This window comes from Gobius niger, assembly GCF_951799975.1.
Source record: "Gobius niger genome assembly, chromosome: 4".
Taxonomy (NCBI): domain Eukaryota; kingdom Metazoa; phylum Chordata; class Actinopteri; order Gobiiformes; family Gobiidae; genus Gobius; species Gobius niger.
In genome coordinates this window covers 19,522,133-19,545,909 of record NC_136855.1, presented here as the reverse complement: position 1 = coordinate 19,545,909, position 23,777 = coordinate 19,522,133, and the positions used below count along the sequence as shown (strand labels likewise).

General features: G+C 40.6%; 1 protein-coding gene across 14 annotated transcripts in view; it reads right to left on the bottom strand.

Moving 5' to 3' along the window:
* Positions 1 to 23,777, bottom strand: part of plekha7b (pleckstrin homology domain containing, family A member 7b) — a 65,897-nt gene that overhangs the window by 32,074 nt on the left and 10,046 nt on the right. The window contains exon 1 of one of the 14 annotated variants that reach the window (XM_079554986.1): positions 20,123 to 20,584. The exons of the other annotated variants lie outside the window; for them this stretch is intronic. Coding sequence (XP_079411112.1) covers positions 20,123 to 20,196 — 74 coding nt within the window. The 5' untranslated portion in view covers positions 20,197 to 20,584. Of the gene's footprint in view, positions 1 to 20,122; positions 20,585 to 23,777 lie in introns of those variants that run through there. 14 annotated transcript variants of the gene reach the window in all.

Below are 23,777 nucleotides of genomic sequence, written 5' to 3'. Positions count from 1 at the left end.
TAGCCATAACTGACTTACACATCAAATCTGACCATCAAGCTGATTTTAAATAGTTTGTTTTGGCTTCTGTACACAATCATAATGTCCCTGGAAATAGCTGGAGAAGTAAGTGACCTAGAAGTGTCCAGTAGTCCCCTCTAGGCAGCGGCTGCAAAAGTGGTGACAGTGACTGTATTCAATAATAAACCACTGTACTGTACAGTACTATTCTTCAAGTCTGGTTTATGCTTACACTGCTGTTTTTATTACTGTTAACTCTCACTTGTCTTTTCACCTCATGTCACAACCAACATCACAGTCAATGAAAAGTAGTAAAGAAAATGTTGTACAATACAAAAAAAGATAGTATAGAACTAAATGTATATCCTTAAGGTGACGTCTGTCACCATAGTCACAGAAAGGGGGTGAATAGCAAAAGATGAAACATTTGCATATGTGTTTTCTTCAGAGGTACAGGCATATATATATATTTTTTTAACACTGAACGATGAACCCACGCAACTGCAAAATGTAACAGTGTGCCAGGGAAAAAGGGGGCCTCACTGCACCATTCCCAAGCTTAGGCAGGGGAGTGGTGAGATTTATGAGTTGACATTTTCACCAAAGTTCAGACACAACGCTGAGAATAGATAGTGACAAGTAGACCAGCATGATTCTAGAAGAATATTTAATTTAGATTTTTCTGTTTATGTTTTAAATCAGATCCAGTCCATTTGCTGAATGCACATTTTTAACATTGAGGAGAATTAAGACTTGAGAGAAGACTAAAATATGAGCTACCTAGTGCAGCAATCGTATGATTTTCTTGAACCTGCTTGTGGACATTTAACTAAAGGGTTAGCGCGTTTTATCAAAGAATCCATAGAGGCAGTATATTATGACATACGTTAAGGACATTGTATTATCAATATAAGCCACCAATTGTGCCTTACTAATTACAACCAGTCAAATTGCTATTTCAATTCAATAGTAATTAATCTTGCACCCAAGCAACACAGCCCACACTGAATCAGCATGGCAACAAATCCCATTTAGTCTAATAGACATACAGCTTGTAAACTTGCTTCACAACACTTCTAACCAGGCTTGTTCCTTGAACAGCTCATAATTTGCTGAGCAGCAGCGGATGCACAGAGCACACTGCTCTGTCCTCCCAGTTAATTAGGGATCTGCATTCTTCTTTGAGCCTTTTGTTTTAGCCACATTACTTCTGAACTATTTGTCATGGTATTCACAGCATCCTCTTTTCAGATAAAGCCTGAGCGCTGCGGCACAGAAGACATGTTTGTTTGCAGAAAAGTAGCTTTCATCAACGCTTTTGACAAGAGCGTCCCAGATGGGAAATGAGCAGTCCTGCAGCAGACGTGCCCGCTGCCTTTTAGAGGGGATAATGTATTTGGGAAAACAGCTTGGTTGGCACTACCAGTCAGCACTTATGTTGTTTAAGGGTACAGTTACTATGAGGTATATTAGAATTACATGATTGTACATAAATCATGCATTGTCATTGAGTAAGGCGTGCACTGAAATTAAAAGTGGGGAGGGGAGAAACTCATAAGGCAAGTGAGGTGGGTAATCTATCTCAGTTTTCTGCATCCATTTTTTTTTTATTTTTTAGTAAATGAGATGATGCCGCACTAATCAATATCATCCACTGTTCATTTTTAAACTGTCCACCTAATAACACTATATTTCGGGGAGTAAAATCACCATTAATTGTACTTAAACACAAAGCGACAACCCACGCCATATTAGGGCACCAAAACAGGGATTAAGTCCTATTATGCAGCAATCAGACATAACAATCGCTGATGGAAAAGACGTACTCGGCATCATGTACCGGCATAATGACAGTTGTATAGTCTAAAAATGTAGCATCTATAGGAGATACAGCAAGGCATTTCCAGCAAAACAAAGGTTCAAAGTTTAAGCCATGGTTGACGATTATAATCTATTAATGTAAAAAGCTACACTTTACATATGGCCTCCCTGCTGCACATCAGTAAGAAACATGTAGCCATCACTCAGCCAATCAGAAGAGATCACCCTACATCACAGATTCCCTTACTGTGGCATTTGACCAATCAGCGATCGTGCTTTCAACGTCCAGTTTTCTCTGAAGTTTGAAAAAGTCTGGCTAAATTCATTGTACATTTCTTTACATACCTTGAAAACCTACCATGGTAAGTTGATGAAACTCAGACGTTATTGGTGAATAATTGTGTTAAGTGACGATATATGTTTTAGTTTTGGAGGACGTAGTGAAATGACTGAAATTACAACATGAAAAAGGCAAGCACCATATTTGATCGCCCTGTTTTACTTAAAACTAAAATTAATGTATTTTCTTGACAAAAGAAACAATAAACCCTAGGACAATGTTTTTATGTTGCCAAAGGTTATTTTTAATCAAATAATATTGGAGGTGACTGACCCCAGGGTTAACTCCAAGATGATTCTGTAATCACAATCAAACTTAATGTCCATGGTAACACCAATAACATCTTCTGTATCCACCAACCTCATTTCTCTATAAATCTATATGTCTGTAGTGTGGTGCCTTCAGCATACGGTAGCAATCATTACCAAGCAATAAAGGCCACACTCGCAACAGCCCATCAACTATAACATCAAATTCAATGCCATTGTTCCCTTTGAGTTGGCCTTGGAATTAAAGTACTACAGCCTGTACTCTCATATCTGCCATTGGACTATGGATTTTACTTGATGGGCAGTCCTCGAGTGGTAAAGACATCTTCCACAATGGTACCTCACGGGCATGCGTGTGCTTTCTGTTTGAACATTACTCTGCGTGTGCACGCCTCACAGCGGCATCAATAAACAGATCATATCCAATTCACAGTCTGATGAGCAATGAAAACAATGATGAAGTTGTAATGAGGGAATGCAAGGACAAACTCTGAAGGATCTGATCAGGACGCTGTAGAGGACAATGGCTTGATGGCGTTTTCGATGTTGGAATACTAGTGAAGCTTAAACACTAGGCTACACAACAGGGTATTGTCAGCAAAAAGCCTGTATAAATGGATGAAACATGAAGTGGTTGAGGTATGGATCCACAATCAAATACAACCAATGAATCTTAATAACGTACATTGTGCTGCAGTGTCGGACTGAGCACTAAATTGCGACTGTTCAACACCTGGAGCAATAGTACATCAATTAATTATAATTATCAGGTTTAGCTCATTTCATAAAACATTTGTGCAAAGAAGCTCAGAGCCTTACTGTACACTTGATGCATTACTCACTATAATCCACCTTTTAATTTGGCATATAACAGCCTATTTTATAAGTCATGCTCTTTTTATAGCCCCAATTATCTCCTTAAGAGTGCTGAATTTATCCTTCAACAGATACTGCTGAAGTGGGAGAAGAGGGAACATCCTAATGTCCTCATTAAATATTGCAATAAAGAATTCTCCCTTACACGCTGGGCACCCGTAAACAACATGTTTACATAGATGTGGAAGAAAACTCACAAGAGACAACACTGTCAATAATAAATCATGCTTTAGGTTGGAAACATAACATATTTGGTACGGAGTGATTTTATATAAGATCGAGAGAGCAAAATGCAATATTGTAAGATATGTGGACCAGCACTAGCCCCTTGAGGCAAGGATTCAGGAGCGGCATGCCAAAACAAGAGGTTCACAGTAATCCCCAGGCTAAGTCTTGGCAGCAAGGACACCAGGGCCAAGGTTTTCTGTTTTGAAACCCTCTCCCTCACTCTTCTTCTCTGTTCGACGGGTCAGTACACTCTGACAGTCGTTACAGCTCAATACCAGGCTTTGGAATTTGAAAATTAAATTACCCAGTGTCCAATAGACATTCTTCAAACGTACATTGAGCTCTATCATAATATTTGCTGTACTTACTATGCACTGGTCCGTCATTCACACAGCAGCTAAACAAAGCCGCACTCATCCCTTATCAGCTGTTGCACTGGCAGTAGTGGGGTGGTCATAGCAGTGGAAAGATGGATGTCCCAGACACTGGTTTCGGCAATAAAAGGGCCAAATTGAAATGGAGCCAAAAAAAAGAGAGAGACGGAAACTTTTTATCAACAACTTTGAGCGCGCACTTCTGCTATAGCAAACTGTCTGAGAGCGTCGCCCCTCTCACTCGGACAGGATGGATAGGAGCAGCCAAACTCCCTCCCATCAGGGAATACCTCTGCTGCTTATCAGATGCTCCTCTGCTCCCATCTCCTGCTCCCCAACCACTTTGCCCTCCTAGACTCCCTTTTTCAGAGAATTCCATATGGCTGCACAAAAACATCTGTACAAGAGCCTTATGTAAACCTACGTGGAAAAAAAAAGAAGCAAATGAATTTAGTCAAGAAGAGTTTTCTCAGACAGATGCTTTTTTTTTTTTTTACCACAGTGTTTCTCCTTAGGCGCCTGTCGTAATTTTCTCCCCAATAGATTACTAACAAGCCGAACCACATGGTGTTGCTTTTTGCTTTATTATCATAAACAAACATAACTATGCCCCCAAAACGCGGTCATTAAAAGGGTTTGATAAGGATTGGCAGTATCTTCATAGTCACAGCAAAAATGTGGGAAACACTGTGTTTGTAAAGCAAAGGTATCGCATGCTTCTCTGTATGGGACTGGTAGCATACAGCTTTGATTTCACACAACTAAGTAATCTAATCTAGATTAAACAACACCTTCTGAGTGGTTAAGTGCTTGACATTCATATCATGATGTAATACACTGCGGCACAGTCCCTTCATAAATTTGACAGCTGTTTTTGTCAAATATAGCACAATGACTCAATACTCAATACAATGAAATCCAACTGCAATAGACAAATGGTGTTGATTATTTAAACGAACCCCCAAATCATAAACTATGCCCTACTCCCTACAAGGGCACCTCAGGGTCAGTGGCATCTGCAGTACACTTGAAATGACTGGTTTAGAGGAAGAAACTGAAACCAATCCTCTGGAATGCAATGCCTAAGAATTGTATTTATGTTACGTACAGTTGTGCCTTCTCTGAGGATGGTGCAATCAGTGCATGAAACATAAAAAAATGAGCTACATGTGAGTTGTTCGGGTAGAGGCAAAATGATTTATAGTATGGAAGGATTGTGTTTTGCTGCAGCCAGTAAATATCTTACAAAAAGGTATGGCTCAGATAATACAAACTGAAAGCATTATATCTATTTGTCCTTTTATTCTTTGAAATGTCTCGACAAAGGCATGTTTGGCGAACAGCGCAACGCTATTAAAAATGTATTTATTCTTCAGCTTACTCCTTTTGAGCTTAATAATAGTATGCAGTGCAAATTATGCCTGTTTATTCTTACACAAATAGCTCAAATAAACCAAAAAAATCAAAATGAAATGAAAAATCCCATATGCACAACTGAACCTGATTACTATTACTAAGTAACCAGGGACAGGAACATTGTCATTTACATTTTGGGCTTGTGATTCACATAGCTGACTGACAACGAGTCAGGTTAATGTTAAGGAGCATTTGAATATGTAGATTTTATGTTCACGTCCACTATCTGCCACTAACATAAATGTGCAGTGTAGTGTAGTATTTCTGACTTGGATCAATGGCTTTCTCTTCTAATCTCCAGTGCACACACAATAGCTATAATATAATTTAGAAAGGCTGCTGACTTCATTGCCAGCCCCATTCAATTAGCTGTAACAAGTGTATCGTTAATATCATTAGGCTGTAAGTGGGAGAATGATATGCTTCTGCAAAAAGGACGATATACAGATGAAAGGCATTGGAAATCCATGTCAACATTGATCCATAGTGAACGCTGTCATGGCAGTGTCGCTGAACAGTGTTTCATCTATGAGATATCACACACAGTTTGATGCAGCTTCACCGGAGCTGCATCAACCATGAGCTAATAACAGTAGCGTGTGCTTCTTACCCAGGCACCAGCAGCAGCCATTAAGCCGATAAGCATTCTGCTGCAGGATTTGCACATTCGGACCGACCTTTATCAGTTTCACAGCAGACCGCCTCAGCCTCGCTCTGCTCTATTTTTATGACGTTTGTGGGAAAGTCATTTAGAGGTGTCTTGAAAAATTTAAGATTTCACCCTAAGCTTCATCCCAGTTTGTTTCCCAGTTCCCACAGTATTTACTGCAAACAGAACTGCATTTTTTAAGGCAAAACATTGTGGATGTATACATTAGTAAGTATACGTTATGTTTCATTGTTTAATAAACTAGGGATGCTCCTTTTATAAATAACTAAAGTCTTCAAAACACCGGTTAAGTATCATCCCATTACCATAATGGTGACACGGTAGATAGCACTCACCTCTCACAGCAAGAAGGTCATGTGTTTCTGTGTGAGATTTGATCGTTCTAACCGTGCCTGTGTAGGTGAGATCTCAGTGGGATTATCCTGGTTAAAAAAAGGTCAAATCAAAATATACGAGATAAACAGTTGTTTTTGTCTTGGCAGCATCTGTGCACCATCAGAGAATGGATTCAGTTTCAGTTTAAAGAGCTGACGTCTGATTAACATTCAAATCACAGTCTCCTGACACAGCACATTTTATAGCAGGGACAATGATCCTTCAGGCCACGCTGTCTCAAAACCGAAGCATAGCAACAACTAATTATATCAGAATGAATACAAAAAAATACAAACAAAGAAAAGTGAGACACAATTTTCCAGTCTTTGCGCTGAGCCTCTGTTCTGAATAGGCTCAAAACCATGAGAGGGAAACTGAGGAAAAATAGGTGCTGCCTTCCACTAACATCTGATTTCATGCATGCCTAGTTTAGAAAAGACAAAAGAGGCACAGGACTGCAGTGTATAAATGGTGCATTATGAAGAGCCCTGACCCACAGTAGAGTTCACACACAAGGTTCGACACTGGCTGCAGTCATTGCAGTAAAATAGAACAACCTGAGAACAAGACTGCATGATGGAGCCCACCAGCACTGTGCCGTAATAAAAAATAACAGATTCAGTGCAGGTCAGTGTTTACATTGCACTGAAATGATCATTTCTCTTCAGAAAATGTTGAATAGGCTGAGTGGTTAGCGCTCCAGCCTCACAACGAGAAAGTCCTGGGTTTGATTTCTTTCCTGTTTGGAGTTTACTTGTTTCACTTGTCTGGGTGGATTTCCTCCAGTTGCTCCGGTTTCCCCCATCAACCAAAACATGCACAATAGCTTAATCCTGCAGGCATCAGCCTTGACATCTGGAGACGGGTCCCTGGGCGCTGCACTGGTCCCACTACTCCTTATAGGTGTGGCAGTGAAGGATGGGATAAATGTGGAGGACAGATTTCCCTACAGGAACAATGAAATACATCTCAACCTTATAATAACTAAATATTAAATTAAATACATTGTGTGGGTATTTAACACCACACCACAAATGCAGGGTAATGAGGGATTAGGTGGATATTAACAGCCATCAGTTAAATGTACTGAACTAAATCACGACAGAGAGCTACTCATCCTGACCATGTCAGATGTGATAGTAATTTACCTGGTCATGTCTACAATATCAGTGTAATTTAAATACTTTTGCGGAACCTCTCCCTAACAAACTGCAACAACTCAGATCCAGGTCACAACTTTTTACTGATCTGGCTAATACGTTTTCCTACAGTGTGGTTCTTCAAGTACCGTGTTATTACTGGTGGTTCAAATGTAAACTGTAAAATCGTTTCCATTATACATTATCCCAGGAGTACCGGTCAGTCATCAGACTTTGTGGACTGGTGTGAGCGCAACCACCTGTGCTTGAACATCAGTAAGACGAAGGAGATGGTGATCGACTTCACGAGGAAGCCACTAGCGCACACACCGCGAACATCCAGGGGGAGGACATTGAGGAGGTGGACAGTTTCAAGTACCTCAACAATAAACTGGACTGGTCCCACAACACCAACTCCCTGTACAAGAAGGGCCAAAGTCGCCTGCACCTTCTGAGGAGACTGAGGTCCTTCGGAGTGAGCAGGCCTCTGCTCAGGTCTTTTTATGACTCTGTGGTAGCCTCTGCTCTCCACTACGCTGCCGTGTGCTGGGCCCCGAGCAGCACAGAGCGGGACAAGAACAGACTGAACAAGCTGGTCAGGAGGGCCAGCTCCGTCCTGGGCTGCCCCCTGGACTCTGTGGAGGAGGTGAGGGACAGGAGGGTGTTAGCCAAGCTCACCTCCATAATGGACAACACCTCCCACCCACTGCACGGGACTGTAGAAGAGCTGAGCAGCTCTCTCAGTGGAAGACTGAGACACCCTCAGTGCAGGACGGAGCGCTACCGCAAAGCCTTCATCCCCACTGCTGTCAGACTGTACAATAAGACTGTAAAGTAACATGTGCAATAATCTCTGTATCAGCTGCACTTTATTTACTCTTCTTCTTGAACGCTGACTGTAACAAGTGAATTTCTCCTTTGTGAGATCAATAAAGGTTTATCTTATCTTATCTTATCTTATCTTATCTTATCTTATCTTATCTTATCTTAAACTGCAGCTGTATTCATCAATGTGTGAAACTAATGGAAGTAAACATTCTTGCAAAAACAAGTCTGGGGATTGAGTCAGTGGAAGGCAGTGGAAACGTTGTATGTTGTACGTTGTATAAATGTTGTATCTCTATAAATGACACATAAAATATGGTCAAAGGGTTATATGAAAAATAAGTGCACCTATATCTAAAAAATATATAGACAACAATCCAGTATTTTAGACATTTGTGTAAAAGGTATACAAGTCATTATATATATATATATATATATATATATATATATATATATATATATATATATATATATATATATATATGACACATAAAGTAAATATATATATACCTAAAAAAAACAAATACACAGGTCACCTGCACACCTGCCTTGAAAGAACGCATCAAAAGATCTTGTTTAAGGAGACCGCCCTTAACAAACACATTAACAACAGACTGGCAGCATCAAAGCCTGAAGCTGATCTGGAATAAAGAGCTCAATAACAGGAGCCTCAGGAAAGTCGTCTTTAATGAAAGTAACAGGATGGCCTTTGAGCCCTGTTCTCTTGCGGATTGTGGGTACTACTCACAGCATTAACCACGAGAGGTCAAAGGGAGATGTAGACACTTACAGGCAGGGACAATGAGGTTCAGGTCAATCATCACTAAGCCAAGGAGTGGCATACTCATCAAGTGCAATACCTCATGCATCTAAATAGAATAGAAAAGTAAAAATCTCAATGTTTTAACTAAGCAAAACACAGAAAAATAACCAGTTGTGGATATTACTTTGCCGCTCTAATACTCTCGTACGACTGAAAACATAGAGAAAGAGCAGATAATACTACTATATTACTAAATTATAGATCTGTGAGAATGTAAAGCTCTCGTCCTGCAGAGCAACGATGGACTATATAACTTCTCACATGTCACATTCCCTTTACATGTAGAATGGGTCTGTGATTGCCTTGTGAAACTATGCCATCGTCTTCTTCAATGGGCTGTACAGCCTGAAGATGAGGCTCATTTGTGAGTGAAATGAGCTATAAGAACCATCCTGTCTGAGAGCATGTGACAGGATATCGCTCAGGCATCAAAGCAAATGTCACACAAAATCCTCTCCTGACATTATGGGGCTACATTTCCATTTATTCTGTAGAACATGAGGCTGTTTAGCTGCAAAAGGACTGAATTTCAAGAGGACAAAAAACAAAAACACACTACTCGCTTCACCTGGCAGTGCAAAGTAGAACAGGCGACGCTGAGGAGAAAGGACACCGCTGCTGTTTCTACTGAATAGGTAACATAGCAGTCAAAAAGAGCTGTGAAGGCAATATTACATACAGTACATAAAACATGATCGCATGCTCAACTAAATTGCTAAACAGTCAGAGATCTTTGATACAGCGGCCACAGGATCTTTCCAAATGAAGGTAACAGTGAAGCAGCCATATTAGAATGGCATTACTGTCACTAGAGTTTGAGTTTGACACCATAAAGGAGATCTAGGTTGTAATTTGTTTGAATTTGACCGACTCACCCAGGAAATCCCTTCAGGGAGCAGCTCAAACCGTGTGCAGGAAGCTTAACTATAGCAAAATGATCACACCACAGTCAGCAGAATGGGAATTAAGGAGTATTCAAGAAGAGCTGGAGGTTATGCACAATACTAAAGGAAGGGCTAAAAGAGATAAACGGATTCCACTAAGCTCATGTCTTTATCTATTAGGTTTTATGTGAGCAACTCATTAACCAAAAAACTGACTCATTACCACCGAAAGGCCACAGCTTGACCATATGTTACTCCACCCAGGTTATAGGTAACTCAAGGACTACATCCACTCACCAGCACACACATCTGTAATACAAAAATGTGCCTATTAACTCAAAAGCCCAAGATCAAACCAATTTGCTTGCATCCTGCTGAGGTATCCTGGAGCAACAAGCTTTTAAAGGACTAATTTATACCCACAGGTTCTGTGCAGTTGGGGGAATTGAACCCCAAGAAGAAGAAACGGGTTTCTCGCGGGTTAATGAGAAGACGGTGATTTGCATGAATGATCATATGATGAGGTGAAAATGTGTGCGTAAAGACTCCGAAGCACATGAGAAATAATAATTGTGTCTTTTGAAAAACATTAGCAGAACCTTTGTTGTATTTCAAAAATGTTCAGGCTTGGTTTTGATAATACATACAAAGCAGCTTATCAGAGCATAATTGTAAAAGATTTACTGCTATAAAACAAGCTGATACAGTATTTTGGGAGAAGAAATAAGCCAGTTATAGTTTGACATTATGCCCTCCATATAAACCCATCCTGAACCTTTGGAAGGCATGTATCACTGCTCTGTCTCTCAACATCCCTACACCAGCCGCATGAGAAGTACCTGCTTACAGGGATTTTAATGCTTGAAGATGCCATTTACAATGTAATGGCTTGTTCTGACTTTGGCACCCGTTTCAAAGCACAAACAACAAACAATATTTTTGACAAACAACTATGGTAATCCAAAAATGGTGAAAAATAAAGGCTGTCATATTCTTAGCAAGACAGATATTGTGATGACTAAAGTGACATTCATTACCTTTTGGGGTAACACTTTATAATAATTACGTAATATTAAGGATTTACACAGCAACTGTGAGCATTTAATCAATCATTTATTTTATCTAAATGACAAAGTATCCAAACATTAACCATTTTTGGATGATATTAACCAGACACAAGGATGATGCACAGTGTTACTATCAAAACACATGAAGTGATTAAGTGTTACTACAAATGCTTGGTAAATGTTTTATAAATGATTAAAGGCCCTGTAGCCTGTAGTGAAGTGAAATTTGTCATGTCCTCCAGTATACTGAACATGTGTGGAAAAACACTGTCCATGTACTAACTATGAAGCATGTTGTTTTTGTTAGCCTTACTGTGGCGAGGCCCTGAAAGTTTATAAATAAGAAGAAATACCATATTTTCCGGACAATAAGTCACACTTTTTTTCATTGTTTGGCTGAGAGTGCAACTTATACTCAGGTGCGACTTATATATCAAAATCTATAATTTCACGTTTGTTATTTTCACACTGACAGCCACTAGAGGGCGCTCTTGGCTTGTGTACCAGTATCTGCTACTCCTGTACGGTTGTGCAATGACAAATAAAGCTTACTTACTTACTGTACCATTGAAAATGTAGAAACGGTAAAGTTTGGAGTGAGCAAGAAACTAGTTAGAGACTGGCGAAGTGTAGGTCACTCTTACTGCAATGAAGAAAACAATAATAAGCTAATTGTGGGCTAAAAGCTAGATGGCCACAGCTGGAGGAACGAGTTTGCAAATGGGCGCATGAACAACGTGATGTCGGGAGAGGCTTGTCAACGGTGCAGTTTCGCCTCCAAGCCCAGTTAGTTGCCAAGGCTGGTACGACTTATACTCCGGAGCAACTTATATATGTTTTTTTTCTTCTGCATAGTGCATTTCATTGTTCAGGTATGGGGCCTTTCATTAAATATTTGCCAATGCTTCAGCTTTACAAATACTTAGTGTGTAAATATCAAAAAAGTGTTACCTATTTCTGTGTCACCATATCGATTGTCTCATACTTGAGCATTTTCATTGCCAGCTGCAGGCAGGAGCACGTCCAGGGTTTGACCGTGAGCATGATTCAGTGTCTAATGACTCAAATCATCGCTCCTCTTCCTCCTCTCAGCTCCCAAAGTACAAAAACCTGATGTGCAGCAGAACTGTCTGTGCCTCCCTGATCCCTGGTTTGTCAAATAAACACACATGATCTACTAATACGTATATTTCCAAAAGCCACGTGCAGACACAAACACATTGAAACTGCATATGTTTGGGATCAGATTATCCGCCTGAGCTCAGATTGCCCTAATCCCCAAACATCAAAAATAAATCAATCCCTGCAAAACTTAAACTGTACAGGTCATCACATGAAAATTACATGGCACAAAATGCAACATGGTGACACAAGTTGGTTTCAAATAGTTAAAACCAAGAAACTGGATGGTCAAGTGACATCCTGTTTGCCCTGGCATTGCAGTCAATCGTAAAGTTGCTCATCTTGTGTGTTGTTGGATTAGCAGTGGACAGACCGGCTCAAAGAAAAACAAACCAGCTGTAACAAATACAACAGACGACTTACAGTGAATAATCATTATGTTCAAAGAAAACAAAACTGTAGTAACAATTATGAGCGGACGTACTTGTAAGCCGCTGTAGACTTAAGGTATTCATTCTGTACGAGTGTAATCCAGCAGCACTGAATGAAAGAAGGTCACATCCCAGGGCTTTTGTCCAAAGGCAGAGAAGCAGATAAACTGTCACTAGATCCGCTAACAATCGGATTCAGTTAACCCTCTTTTGTCAATGTCTAAACCCCTTATACAGTCATGTCAGAGGCATTATTATGTCATCCATCCCGTGACTCATGGTCCCAAACACACAAAATGCTTAAGCCTTTTGTCAGCAAATATTGTATTGTAGAAAAAGGCTGAACTGTGTCAGTGCTCAGTAAATAGCAGTGGATTGAAGGATGTAATACATTGTGAATTGATTAATTGGAAGCCAATAGATTAAGATAATATAGTTGCACTGCACTTTCTGTCACCTGTTGTACCTGTCCTGAAAGAAATGGTACTGTAGTATCAAATCAAATAAAAAAACAGTATCACTTACAATTAGGAGTGGGCAATTAATCTAAATTTCATTCTCAATAATCATTCTCAATAATCATCATGCGACTTTATAATCGACAGGTTTCCAAATGCCTTTGTTTTTGTTTGAGCAGACGTTTGAATAAAAGATGTATCTAATTTTATGAATCAAAGTTGTATCTCATTTATTATCAAAAAAATAAAGTCACTGCATCTAAGGCTTGCGCTGTGTTCAGCGGAAAGGGTAAATCTCTCTTTGCAAAAGCAGTTGCAGAGCGAGCGTCAAGATAAAGATTTGTTAGCGAGGGATCTCGACGAGGACGCGTTGTATGTCAACAGCGCGGCCCTGAGGGAAGAGTAGAGCAGATGTGCAAGCTCTCCACCCAAAACAAGGGTCTGAATGAGGAGAACAACAGGCTTCAAGCCTCCGTGTCAGAGCGGGAGGCTAACATTCTCCTCCTACAACAGGAAAACGATAACCAGAGAGACAGTACAAAAATGGTTATCGATGCCCTGAAGATGAACTATGGACAGTTCAAAGTAGCAGACGCGAGTCTTTGTAGAAGATTAAAGACCTTGAACACCAGGTCGGACAGAAATTACTTTTGCTACAACGGCAGGACGAGGAGCTGATCGAGAATCATCTCAAGTTAGAACAGTTCATGCTGCTTGAGGTGAGCCATCATGGAGGATGTCCACCAGATGGAGGGGGAAATGAAGACTCTTCTACAGGAGCTGCTGTCCATAAAGGCGGACAATAAAACCGCTGCAGATGACGCTAAGGAGACCATCTTTGCATTGAGGAAAGATATTGAGGTTCTCAATAAAGGTTTAGACTCACAACAGAGCGCTAATCAGACTCTGCAGCTGACTCTCGACAAAAAAAAAGGTCTCCTGCAAGATGCTGCAAGACCAACTCCATCAGACGGCACAAAAGCTGATAGAGGAGAACCTCGTGCTCGAAGATGAAGTTACATTAAGACAGCCTGCAGGCGAGCATGGGGTCATCGTGGGGTCATCATGGGGGCGACGGAGGCGCATTTGGTAGAGGGTCAGGGTCAGAGGAAAAACGATCACTTGGTCTGAGGGGAACACATCTCTCTCGAGGTCTGAGGTGAACACATCTCTCTCGAGGTCTGAGGGGAACAGATCTCTCTCTCGAGGTCTGAGGGGAACACATCTCTCTCGAGGTCTGAGGGGAACAGATCTCTCTCAAGGTCGGAGGGGAACAGATCTCTCTCAAGGTCGGAGGGGAACAGATCTGCCTCAGAGTGCCTCAGACAAGTACAAAAGGCACTACATATATGTGACCATTTACCATTTCTCCTTCTCTCTCTCCTCCCCTTCTCTCCTCTTCCATTTTTTCTTTATCTGGGGCGACAGCGGCGCTGGGTCGTCACATGAGCGGAATGTCCTGTAAACACACTGTCGTTGTGTTCTTGGGCAAGACACTTCACCCGCCTTGCCTCCAGTGTCTGATGCTGGTGTGAATGAGTGTGAATGGGTGAGTGGTTCCTTGATGTAAAGCCCTTTGAGTGCCTAAGGCAAGTCCAACAGCGCTACAGCGCTACAGCGGGACCACTTACCATTTCTCTCCCTGTCCCCTGTCTTTTTTCTCTCTCTCCATTTCCTCTCCTCTCTGTCCTCTCCACTCCCCATTCCTGTCTTCCCTTTCTCTCTCCTACATCCACTCTCCCTCTCTCTGTCCTCTCCTCTCTCCCTCAGTCCTCCCTCTTCTCTCCTGAAAACCATCTCGTGTTACATTCACAGACCTCCTCTCTCTTGCCGACAGAGCCTGTAGTCTTCCGTGTCCTCAAGCTGAACATCACGCTCCTCAGATGTGGCTCTAAAGTCTCTAACATTCTGCTTGTAACTTCTCCTCGCCTCCTGTGATGTTTGTAAAATATTTGTAAACAGTTTTCACTCTATACTAGAGTGAATGGGTCTAATAAAGTTCCCGACTCTACAACGACGACTCATGTCTTCATTATGGAAAATCTAGGTTTGTCATTTGTAAAAAAAAAAAGAAAAAAGACATTTATTTGTAAAAGTAAGACATTTATGCATAAACATGGCCAAAATTGCCTATGTTTTCAATGACAAAAGGTTTAAATATACTGTTTATTTAGTTGCAAAGACTGGTTCATAAAGGTGTTGGATCGTGTTTAGTTTAAGCAAATCATATGTAAATAAAATACAAATTTCAACTTGTTTTTCAGTTCAAAGCTCTATAAATCAGGTAGACGGTTTCCACGGAGCATTTAAAGGCCTTAAAAGTCATTAAAAAAGCATTAAAGGGGATTCAAACTTGCATAAAATCTCAACAAAAAAAATCACGTAAAATCACAACAAGACTGGAAAAAAATTACATCTGATCTAATCAAAATGGCTTGAAACGTGCATGCTGCTTTTGAGCTGTTTGGACTGTCTGGAAACAAGCTTGCCAATGGGAAAAGCATTAATGAAAGCAATAAAAAAATTACACCAAAATGTCAAAAGTAAAAGATGAGATAGCATTTTTCCCCCCAGTGAATACACTACAGTATCAGTAAGACCAGTAAACTTGGTCTGACTGATAAGACCAAGTTTACTTTGCTAGTTTCAGGACATTTCTCAGTGGTTCTGATGTCAGCTTGAAATAAGAAAGTAAAACTGCCAATGGGACACAGTACAATTGTCTTACCCCACTGACAAATAAATTAAGCTGGAATAAAGACAAAATGTATTGAATCAAGTGAGAAGCATCTCAGTGCAAGTGAAATCATCTAGAAGTGCCCAATCAAATCAAAAACTGGTCAAAACAACTCAAATTTAAATTATTTCGCTTAATTTGTGACATTTAAACTAATCTAGATACACATTACCCTGCTTTTCACCTTTAGGGTAATTCTGCATAACTCTGAGGTCCTTAGGTGATTCTAGTCCCAAGTGAATTGTTGGTGTTGAAAGTTTTTAAGCAGCATAAAAAAGTATAAATGAGAGCAACATCGATTTAAAACTTCTTTTAATCAGGATATTTATGTCCGCATTTAAGTTATCATCCATGAAAGCTTTACTCCGATCAAAATTAATTTTTTTATCTATCTAAAAAGTATAAAAGAGAAAAACTACAACGTTGTAGAGAGAACAACATGGAGAAAAGTTTAGACGGAGGAGGCTGTTTCAGAGTGAAGCGATTAAAGGAGAAAGTGTTGTTTTATGAGAAGAGCTAATAATTTCTTCCTCGGCTGCAGTGCTGCTCGCATGCAGCCGAAACTTCACATGGTTTGCAAATTGCAACAGAGAGCGTGTTCACATTATGGAACGAAGCTTTTATTCGTAGACAGTTCATGCCTGTAGTTCCTGCTCATTATTGTTGCCTTTTGCTGTAATTTATTTATTTATTGGTTTATTTGGTCAGGGGCTAATTTCCATCCGTCGTCCCCCATGCACACGCTCAAACACACTCTCATTCTCCCTTGCCTATAGTACATGTTTTTACTGGTAGGGGAAACCACAGTACCCGGTGGAAACCTACACAGACACGGGGAGAACATGCAAACTCCACACAGAAAGGCCCCGTCCACGAATTTATTGTGCTTATTGTTATTTAACACATTTCCTGGTATTGGGCTGTTTGCATGGGTTAGCTTTTTTGGCGGCTCTGTTTGTGGAATGGAGCATTCGACAAATGAAGGCTATAGTGTATAGATGTTGTTGGTAACGAATGAGTACTTTAGTATTATTATGAACTTATAAAAAACTGATAATTATCTTTTTCATGGGAGTCCTGAAACATAAACATAAATAATACTGAACATGCAATCACTGTATCACATACAGTCCCATACAACCATGTCATGCTCCCTCACAGCCAGCTCAAATATAGGGAGGACACATTCAAACATTTAGAAACCCAGACTGCTAAGATCACAACTTCATCATCAAAAATGTCTTCTTCTTATCATTATCATAATTAGACATTACACAATACAAGGACAGTTTTAACAAAAAACCCAGTTTACATATTGTTTTAACCTTATTATTTTTGGATCGATAATGTTAATTTAAACATTACAGAGTGGCTTATAAAGAATTTCATCAGGTAACCTAAAATTCAAACACTAAGAAATGAAACTCATCAACAAGAAGATTCTCATTACAGACATAACAATAACAGAATTTTCTATCAATAGGAGCGACCCAGTATCTTTGAGATGTTCCTCTGATCACATTATCTTTGGAGATTGGAGTGATATATTTGGGTAATCTGCAGAGGCCACTGTATAGGGATATTTGATAAGCCAGCAAAATTGTACCGCAGAGCATCTCAGTCCAAAGATCTATGCAGTACATTGTGCACCGTTACTGCAGTTATCCTCCTATCAATACTTGTCTTTGCTCAGCTACCAACAGAAATGCATCCTATTCTTGTATGATGTTTGTTTGGGTCTGTGCAGGGGGAAACCTCTCTCCCGCAGTTTTCATTACTGGATCTGGGCAAACTCCTGCTGCTGAATAAAGGCAGTCATTGCACGTGCTCCCAGAGGAGAGCTAGATTACACTGCTTCACAGGGTTAAGACAACACCGCTTCCCTGCAATGCCCGGGTCCAATGAGCGGCAGGCAGGCAAACAATAGGACCAGCAGCACTAAAAATGACACAGCAAGCTAGTTTAACTGGCTTCGCATCTGTTCTGCATAAATATGGGAGAGGTAATTTGACCAACATGTTACGCTAACAGTCTCTGATAATCGCACTGTGCAAGGACGGGGTGGTTTTTGTGGTGCGAACACGGCACTAAAATTTAACTTCAGAATATGTAGACCTTAAACAAGACACCCGCCGAGTGCCCAGACATGGCTTAGTATAATTCAAAGATATGCTACATTAGGAGTAGAATCCTCCCTTGGGCAAAAAAGTATTTAGCAAAATCTAACAAAACTAATATAGTATCTTTCTGTTTACGTAATCACATGTATTAATTCTACAAGATATTCTATAATCATCATCAACAGGCAAATCTTAAAAATCGTTATTATACGATCCTCACGTGTCCTTTTACTTTGCTGCACACCACAAGCTGTCACATTATTGTGCAAATTAAACTGATAGATTCAATAAATTAGGTGAGATTCCACAAGGTTGGCAGCAGCTAAATGAATTTAAAGGGTATTTTTAGACCTCCTTTGTATCGTGAGAGTCCAGAGCTCTAGTGGAGACTTTGAAAGCTTATTAAGTCAGGAATCTATGGAAGGTAGGCCACATCTGGTGCTCTGAAACTAAACTGGCCGGCAAAGTGAGATTTTGCTGGAAAAGTTTTTCTTTTTCTTTTTTCTACTGAATTTCTGCTCTACTTTGCAGCCGATCTAAATTACAACATGGGGAATTTAAAAGGTCACTGTTTCTTGTTACACCCGGTCAAGACACTCCCTTTTTGCAGATGCCTTAGCTCTCTGTTATGTGTCATCATTATGGCTATTCTTAGAAATATTAAGTCTCCCTGGAAAAGTGCAAAACGCCTGAGCTTAAGGAGAGGTCGCTGCCTGGCCCTGATGCAATATCCCCTTTTTTGTGTCTATACTCAGTCCTCTGCACCAATTATACTTGTGTCATTTTCCAGATTCATCATTTGAGTGATCTATCTGTTCTGCCATTCAGCTGCAGTTGACAAAGATATGACCTCTACAACTGCCAAGCATACAGATGAAGTGGTGTGGCTACTGGCTTGCTATTTGGCCGCACTGTACGGTGACCAAATGGGATGACATGGGGGAGACAAGCTTGGCCAAACTGTTATGGGAGTGGGATTGGGATAGTTTACTGGAACAGGCCTTTCCAAACATCACATTTTATGCTAGGGGAAAGCAGAGCCAACACAACAGACACAATGAATAGACCACACTACATGAGTGGACACTATAGGTTCATTGATCCGAGGTGGGTTATGAATGTCACATTATAGACTGTAATGAAAATAACATTGATTCAGTGCCAATCTGAGCAGTCTGCTATGCACAGGTGAGATTTAGCGGTCAGTACTTACAGCCTACTGTGCCTGTGGATAAGATCACAGCAGGAAGCCTGACCAATGAGGAAGCACTTGGAGGAATGATAAATAGGTTAAGTAACCTTCTCGCTGTGGGTGACACCGACACACTGGCAGAATCATAATAAGCTCAATATCTCATGCATGCAAGGATAGATTTGCAATGGAAAAATATATAACAGCATGATTAATTTTTAAAAAATTGCTGGGGAGTTGCAAATGGACAGCCACTTTTACATGCTGACTCAGTAATCTCATTATATCATTTGTGACACTACATAAAAACATTATTTTAGTGGGGAAAAAAATAGGATCAGGAATAAGCAAAACCAAGCAAATATAATTCACTATGTTAATGCACAGTGTAACATAAACAGCCTGTATACTGTATGCGGGCAGGGCCTAAAAAGCCACTCTGGATCCTGAAGCAGCCCCATGTAAACAGAACATTCCTATAGGGAGCACTATCTGGAAGGTGGGGGACTGCATCAAAGCTCCTCTTCACTCTTAAGTACCCACACTATGAGTCCTGCATTTACAACCAGAAAGTCTTAGCCTGAGTGAGCATAGTTCTGCTTACATCAACACAGTGGTCAGTGACCTATGAACATAAAGCACTGCAGTGAGCCCCTCACTCTCCCCCTCCACTTTGTCCATCCATTTCTGTAAATACACATTGATTACTACACTATGCTAGATGCATTCCCTCGGGGCATTCCACCAGCACACTGTCTGTTTGGTTTTTCAAAATAGCCTTGAATACAAGCATGGATCAGCCTCACTTAGCGTGTTGCCCCTATATTACCCTTGCGCCTGTTCACTACTTTCAAAACTGACAACATGCATTCCACAGCACTATAGCACAATGAGCCTTAGCCTATTTTTACAAAGCAGTCCTGCAGATGTACCAGGAAAGTAGTAGGCATACAACCTGTGCGTTGACCGATGCACGGGTTGCCTCCTGTGCCGTACGTGTAAAGTAGACTGTCCTGGTTGGCCCAACATGTTTGCGGCAGGTCTGTGATTTGCTGTGCTCTGCTCCTCTCTGTGCTGCCTGTGTACTCCTCTCAGCTGGCCGCTAGTGCTGCTCTGCTGACGTCCTCTGCTTACCGCTGTGGTGTTGATTCATTCAAACATCCTCTTTCCCGCTTTTCTGACGCTGAGGAGGAGCTAAAAATACATGCGGTCTCTGAGGTGTCCCCTGTCTCCTCAAGCAGTCGACTTCTAAATGGTATTATCGAGGCCAGCTAAGCTAACGTCATCAATACATCATGCTATCAGCCCCAAAAGCACAGGTGCAAGTACAAAGCTATAACTATAACCTGCATTATCTTGCAGCACCTCCCCATGGTGGTACCCTTCCTACCTCACCGCTGCTCTGCAATGCTAATGTAGTGTGTTCTTCAGCGTCACTGTGACATCAGAACAATTCCCTGGACATATGCTTGCTTTTAATGCATTCTTTTCAACAAAATAATGAACTGATATATCTGGTCGTGGGCATGTGTTTAAGGCATTTCACCTCACGGACAGACGGAATAGGTGTTTGACAATGATAAATGAGAGCAGAGTGACCAGAGATGACATAAACCTCAACTCCCCTCGTAATTTGGCACATGCCACTCTACCAAGTGAGATCCACTTGTCAAATACAGCAAATACGTGTTATGCCTGCTAATGCCTCTGGATCTCAAATGATAATTATTCTGGTTGTTTATACAGCAAGCATCACATAACATCATAATGTCAATGTATCTTTTCTGAAGGTTTGAAAAGTAGCCTAGAAGTGGAGTTCATCTGAACTTGTGACTACTGACTACTGTCTGTCAACTTAGGCACAGACCCATGGATGTAATCTGCTCTGTTGCAATGTGTGGTGTGTCCACACTTAGATCCGCTATCACTTTATCCCTTTACATCACCTTATCACTTCATATACCTACATATCTGTAAATACAATCCCACTGTTGATCTATGTCAATTGTTGTCTTACCATATTTTACCTTTTATTATTAATCTTATTTATTTCATATACTTATGAATGCCCCCTATAGCCTTATAGTTTAAAGTTTTATAGCTTATTTTTATCTAGATTCTGTGTTATTTGCTACAGCACCGAGAAAATTCCTAGTTTGTGAACCTGTTCTCAAACAATGGTGATTAAAAACTATTCTTATTCTGACTCTGACAAAAAAAACACACTGGTCTTAGCAAAGTCCTAGAGCAGATATGGGCAAAATTTCTGACCCAAGGGCCCCATTGGGCTTGTACACTTGCCTTGGCGGCCGGGCCAATATCTGTTTTTGAGGCTGACAAACAAATACATTTTACAAAAATAAACAACACGTCCATGAGAACAGTGGTGTCAGTTTAGAGATGGTTATCCTTAAAGGGGCTAGATGCAAGTTGGCCATTTTATACTCACTACTGCCACCTCAGGTCATATGTGTCACTGCAGCTTCTATATTAAGCTCGTGCATGACGGCACTTCGGACCCGAATTAACACCTTTTTGAGTGACAGTGCAGGATTTTAGAGGCAGTTGTGGTGAATAGGTCTGGGCTCATTCTACACCTTAGGACATTGTTGGAACATGTAGGGGGAGGAAAATACCTAGTTTTAACATTTTTAAACTCTGTATAGTCCCTGATCTAAAGTATGTGATGAAGTGAAAAAGTAAATGTTTCCGAACGTTTATGATTCATGACAATACATTGCAGGATGTACATTTTTGATGAAGAGATATGATAGCATTAGCATTAGGTATTTATAAGGTGAAGATATTTCAAATTGCATGGGTTAATAAAGTTTGGTTAAAAATATCTCAAATGCTGATTAAGTAAACTACAGAAAAAGCATCACATGAGAAATGGAAGTCAAGCCTGGGCTGAGACCCAACGACTGAGCAGACTGATGACTATGCCATGCTCCAAATGGCTGCTATCAGCTAATAAAGACAGTGGGGGATGCTGATGAAAAATGCCTTCTGCATCCACAAGTCAAGTTGCAGTTTAAACTCTGAGCACCTGCACTATTTGGACACATGCACAGATTGCACGCATACACACAAGGTAATAAATCTGTCTTGTTTTCCCTGATCTCCCCAACTTTCATCCTCTCCTGCTCCTTCTCATTTATCTACTCATGCTTCAGATCACATTAGCATGCTACAGGGTGTTAAAAGTGCCTATGCTACAAGGGAAATCCCATTTCAGCCCTGGGAGATAAAGCTCGGCTGACAGTTCAAATGAATGCAGCGTAGAGCAATTCTCACGTAACAGAGTAGTAGACCTATTTGCAAAAGCAACACATTACCAATGCACAATGTGGTTCTGAACAAGAGCAACATAACACACAACTTATTTTAAATTACTACTCACCAGATTATAGTCAAAACCAAAGCTATCCAATTGTGTGAAATCAGATGAAATGCAATGAGCAGTTTCCTGTGCAGTAGTTTGTGTCCAGTCGCTGGATGAGCTAAAGGGCACAGGGAGCAGTGTCAGATCGGAGAATAAATGCTGGTTCAGCCCTCACGCTCTGCCCACTATCACTCCATGGAGCAGGAGCACATGCACTACTGTTCAATCCCCTCAAAATGCGAAGATTAGGCTAAAGTATTTCATCTGCTCCGCAGTCTAGAGCTTTCTATCATTTGGGTAACCACACACAGGAAGTTATGATCACATTGAGTTGTCCAGTCAATCTTAAATGCTGACCTTCGGTCTTTCAGTGCAACCGGAGCTTTCCTTAGTCCTCATTATCAGATCCCATCCCAGCCGGGACAGGACAGGAGAGGAGAGAGGATGGACGACAGACCAGAGTGGCTGTCTGTGTGCAATGCTGCTATAGCTCAATAATCCATGGACAGACACTTACAGATAAGAGCCCAGCAGTGTATGAGGCGCTTTAGGTCGATATGAGCAGTGGACACAGCCAGGTCAACATTCATACCTCACTCTATCTTTAGTGCCCAGGCGACACAATAACACAAACATCTATATTAGTGTGAAAACAAAAAAGTTGTATCTAAAGGCTTTATGTTTGTTTTGTTTTTGTTTCGTTCTCTGTGTGAAGCATCCTTGAGTATCTTGAAAAGTGCTTGAAGTGTTAAGTATTCATTATTATTATTATTATTATTATTATTATTATTATTATTATTATTATTATTATTATTATTATTATTATTATTATTATTATTATTATTATTATTATTATTAATAATAATAATAATAAAGTTTGGTTAAAAATATCTCAAATGCTGATGAAGTAAACTACAGAAAAAGCATCACATGAGAAATGGAAGTCAAGCCTGGGCTGAGACCCAACGACTGAGCAGACTGATGACTATGCCATGCTCCAAATGGCTGCTATCAGCTAATAAAGAGTGGGGGACAAGGCCTCGTGGAAGACCCAGGACACGCTGGTGGGACTATGTCTCCGAGCTGGCCTGGTGTCGCCTCGGGGTCCCCCCAGAACAGCTGGAGGAGGTGTGTGTAGATCGGGAAGTTTGGGCATCTCTACTGAGACTGCTGCCCCCGCGACCCGACCCCGGATAAAGCGGAAGAAAATGGATGGATGGATGGA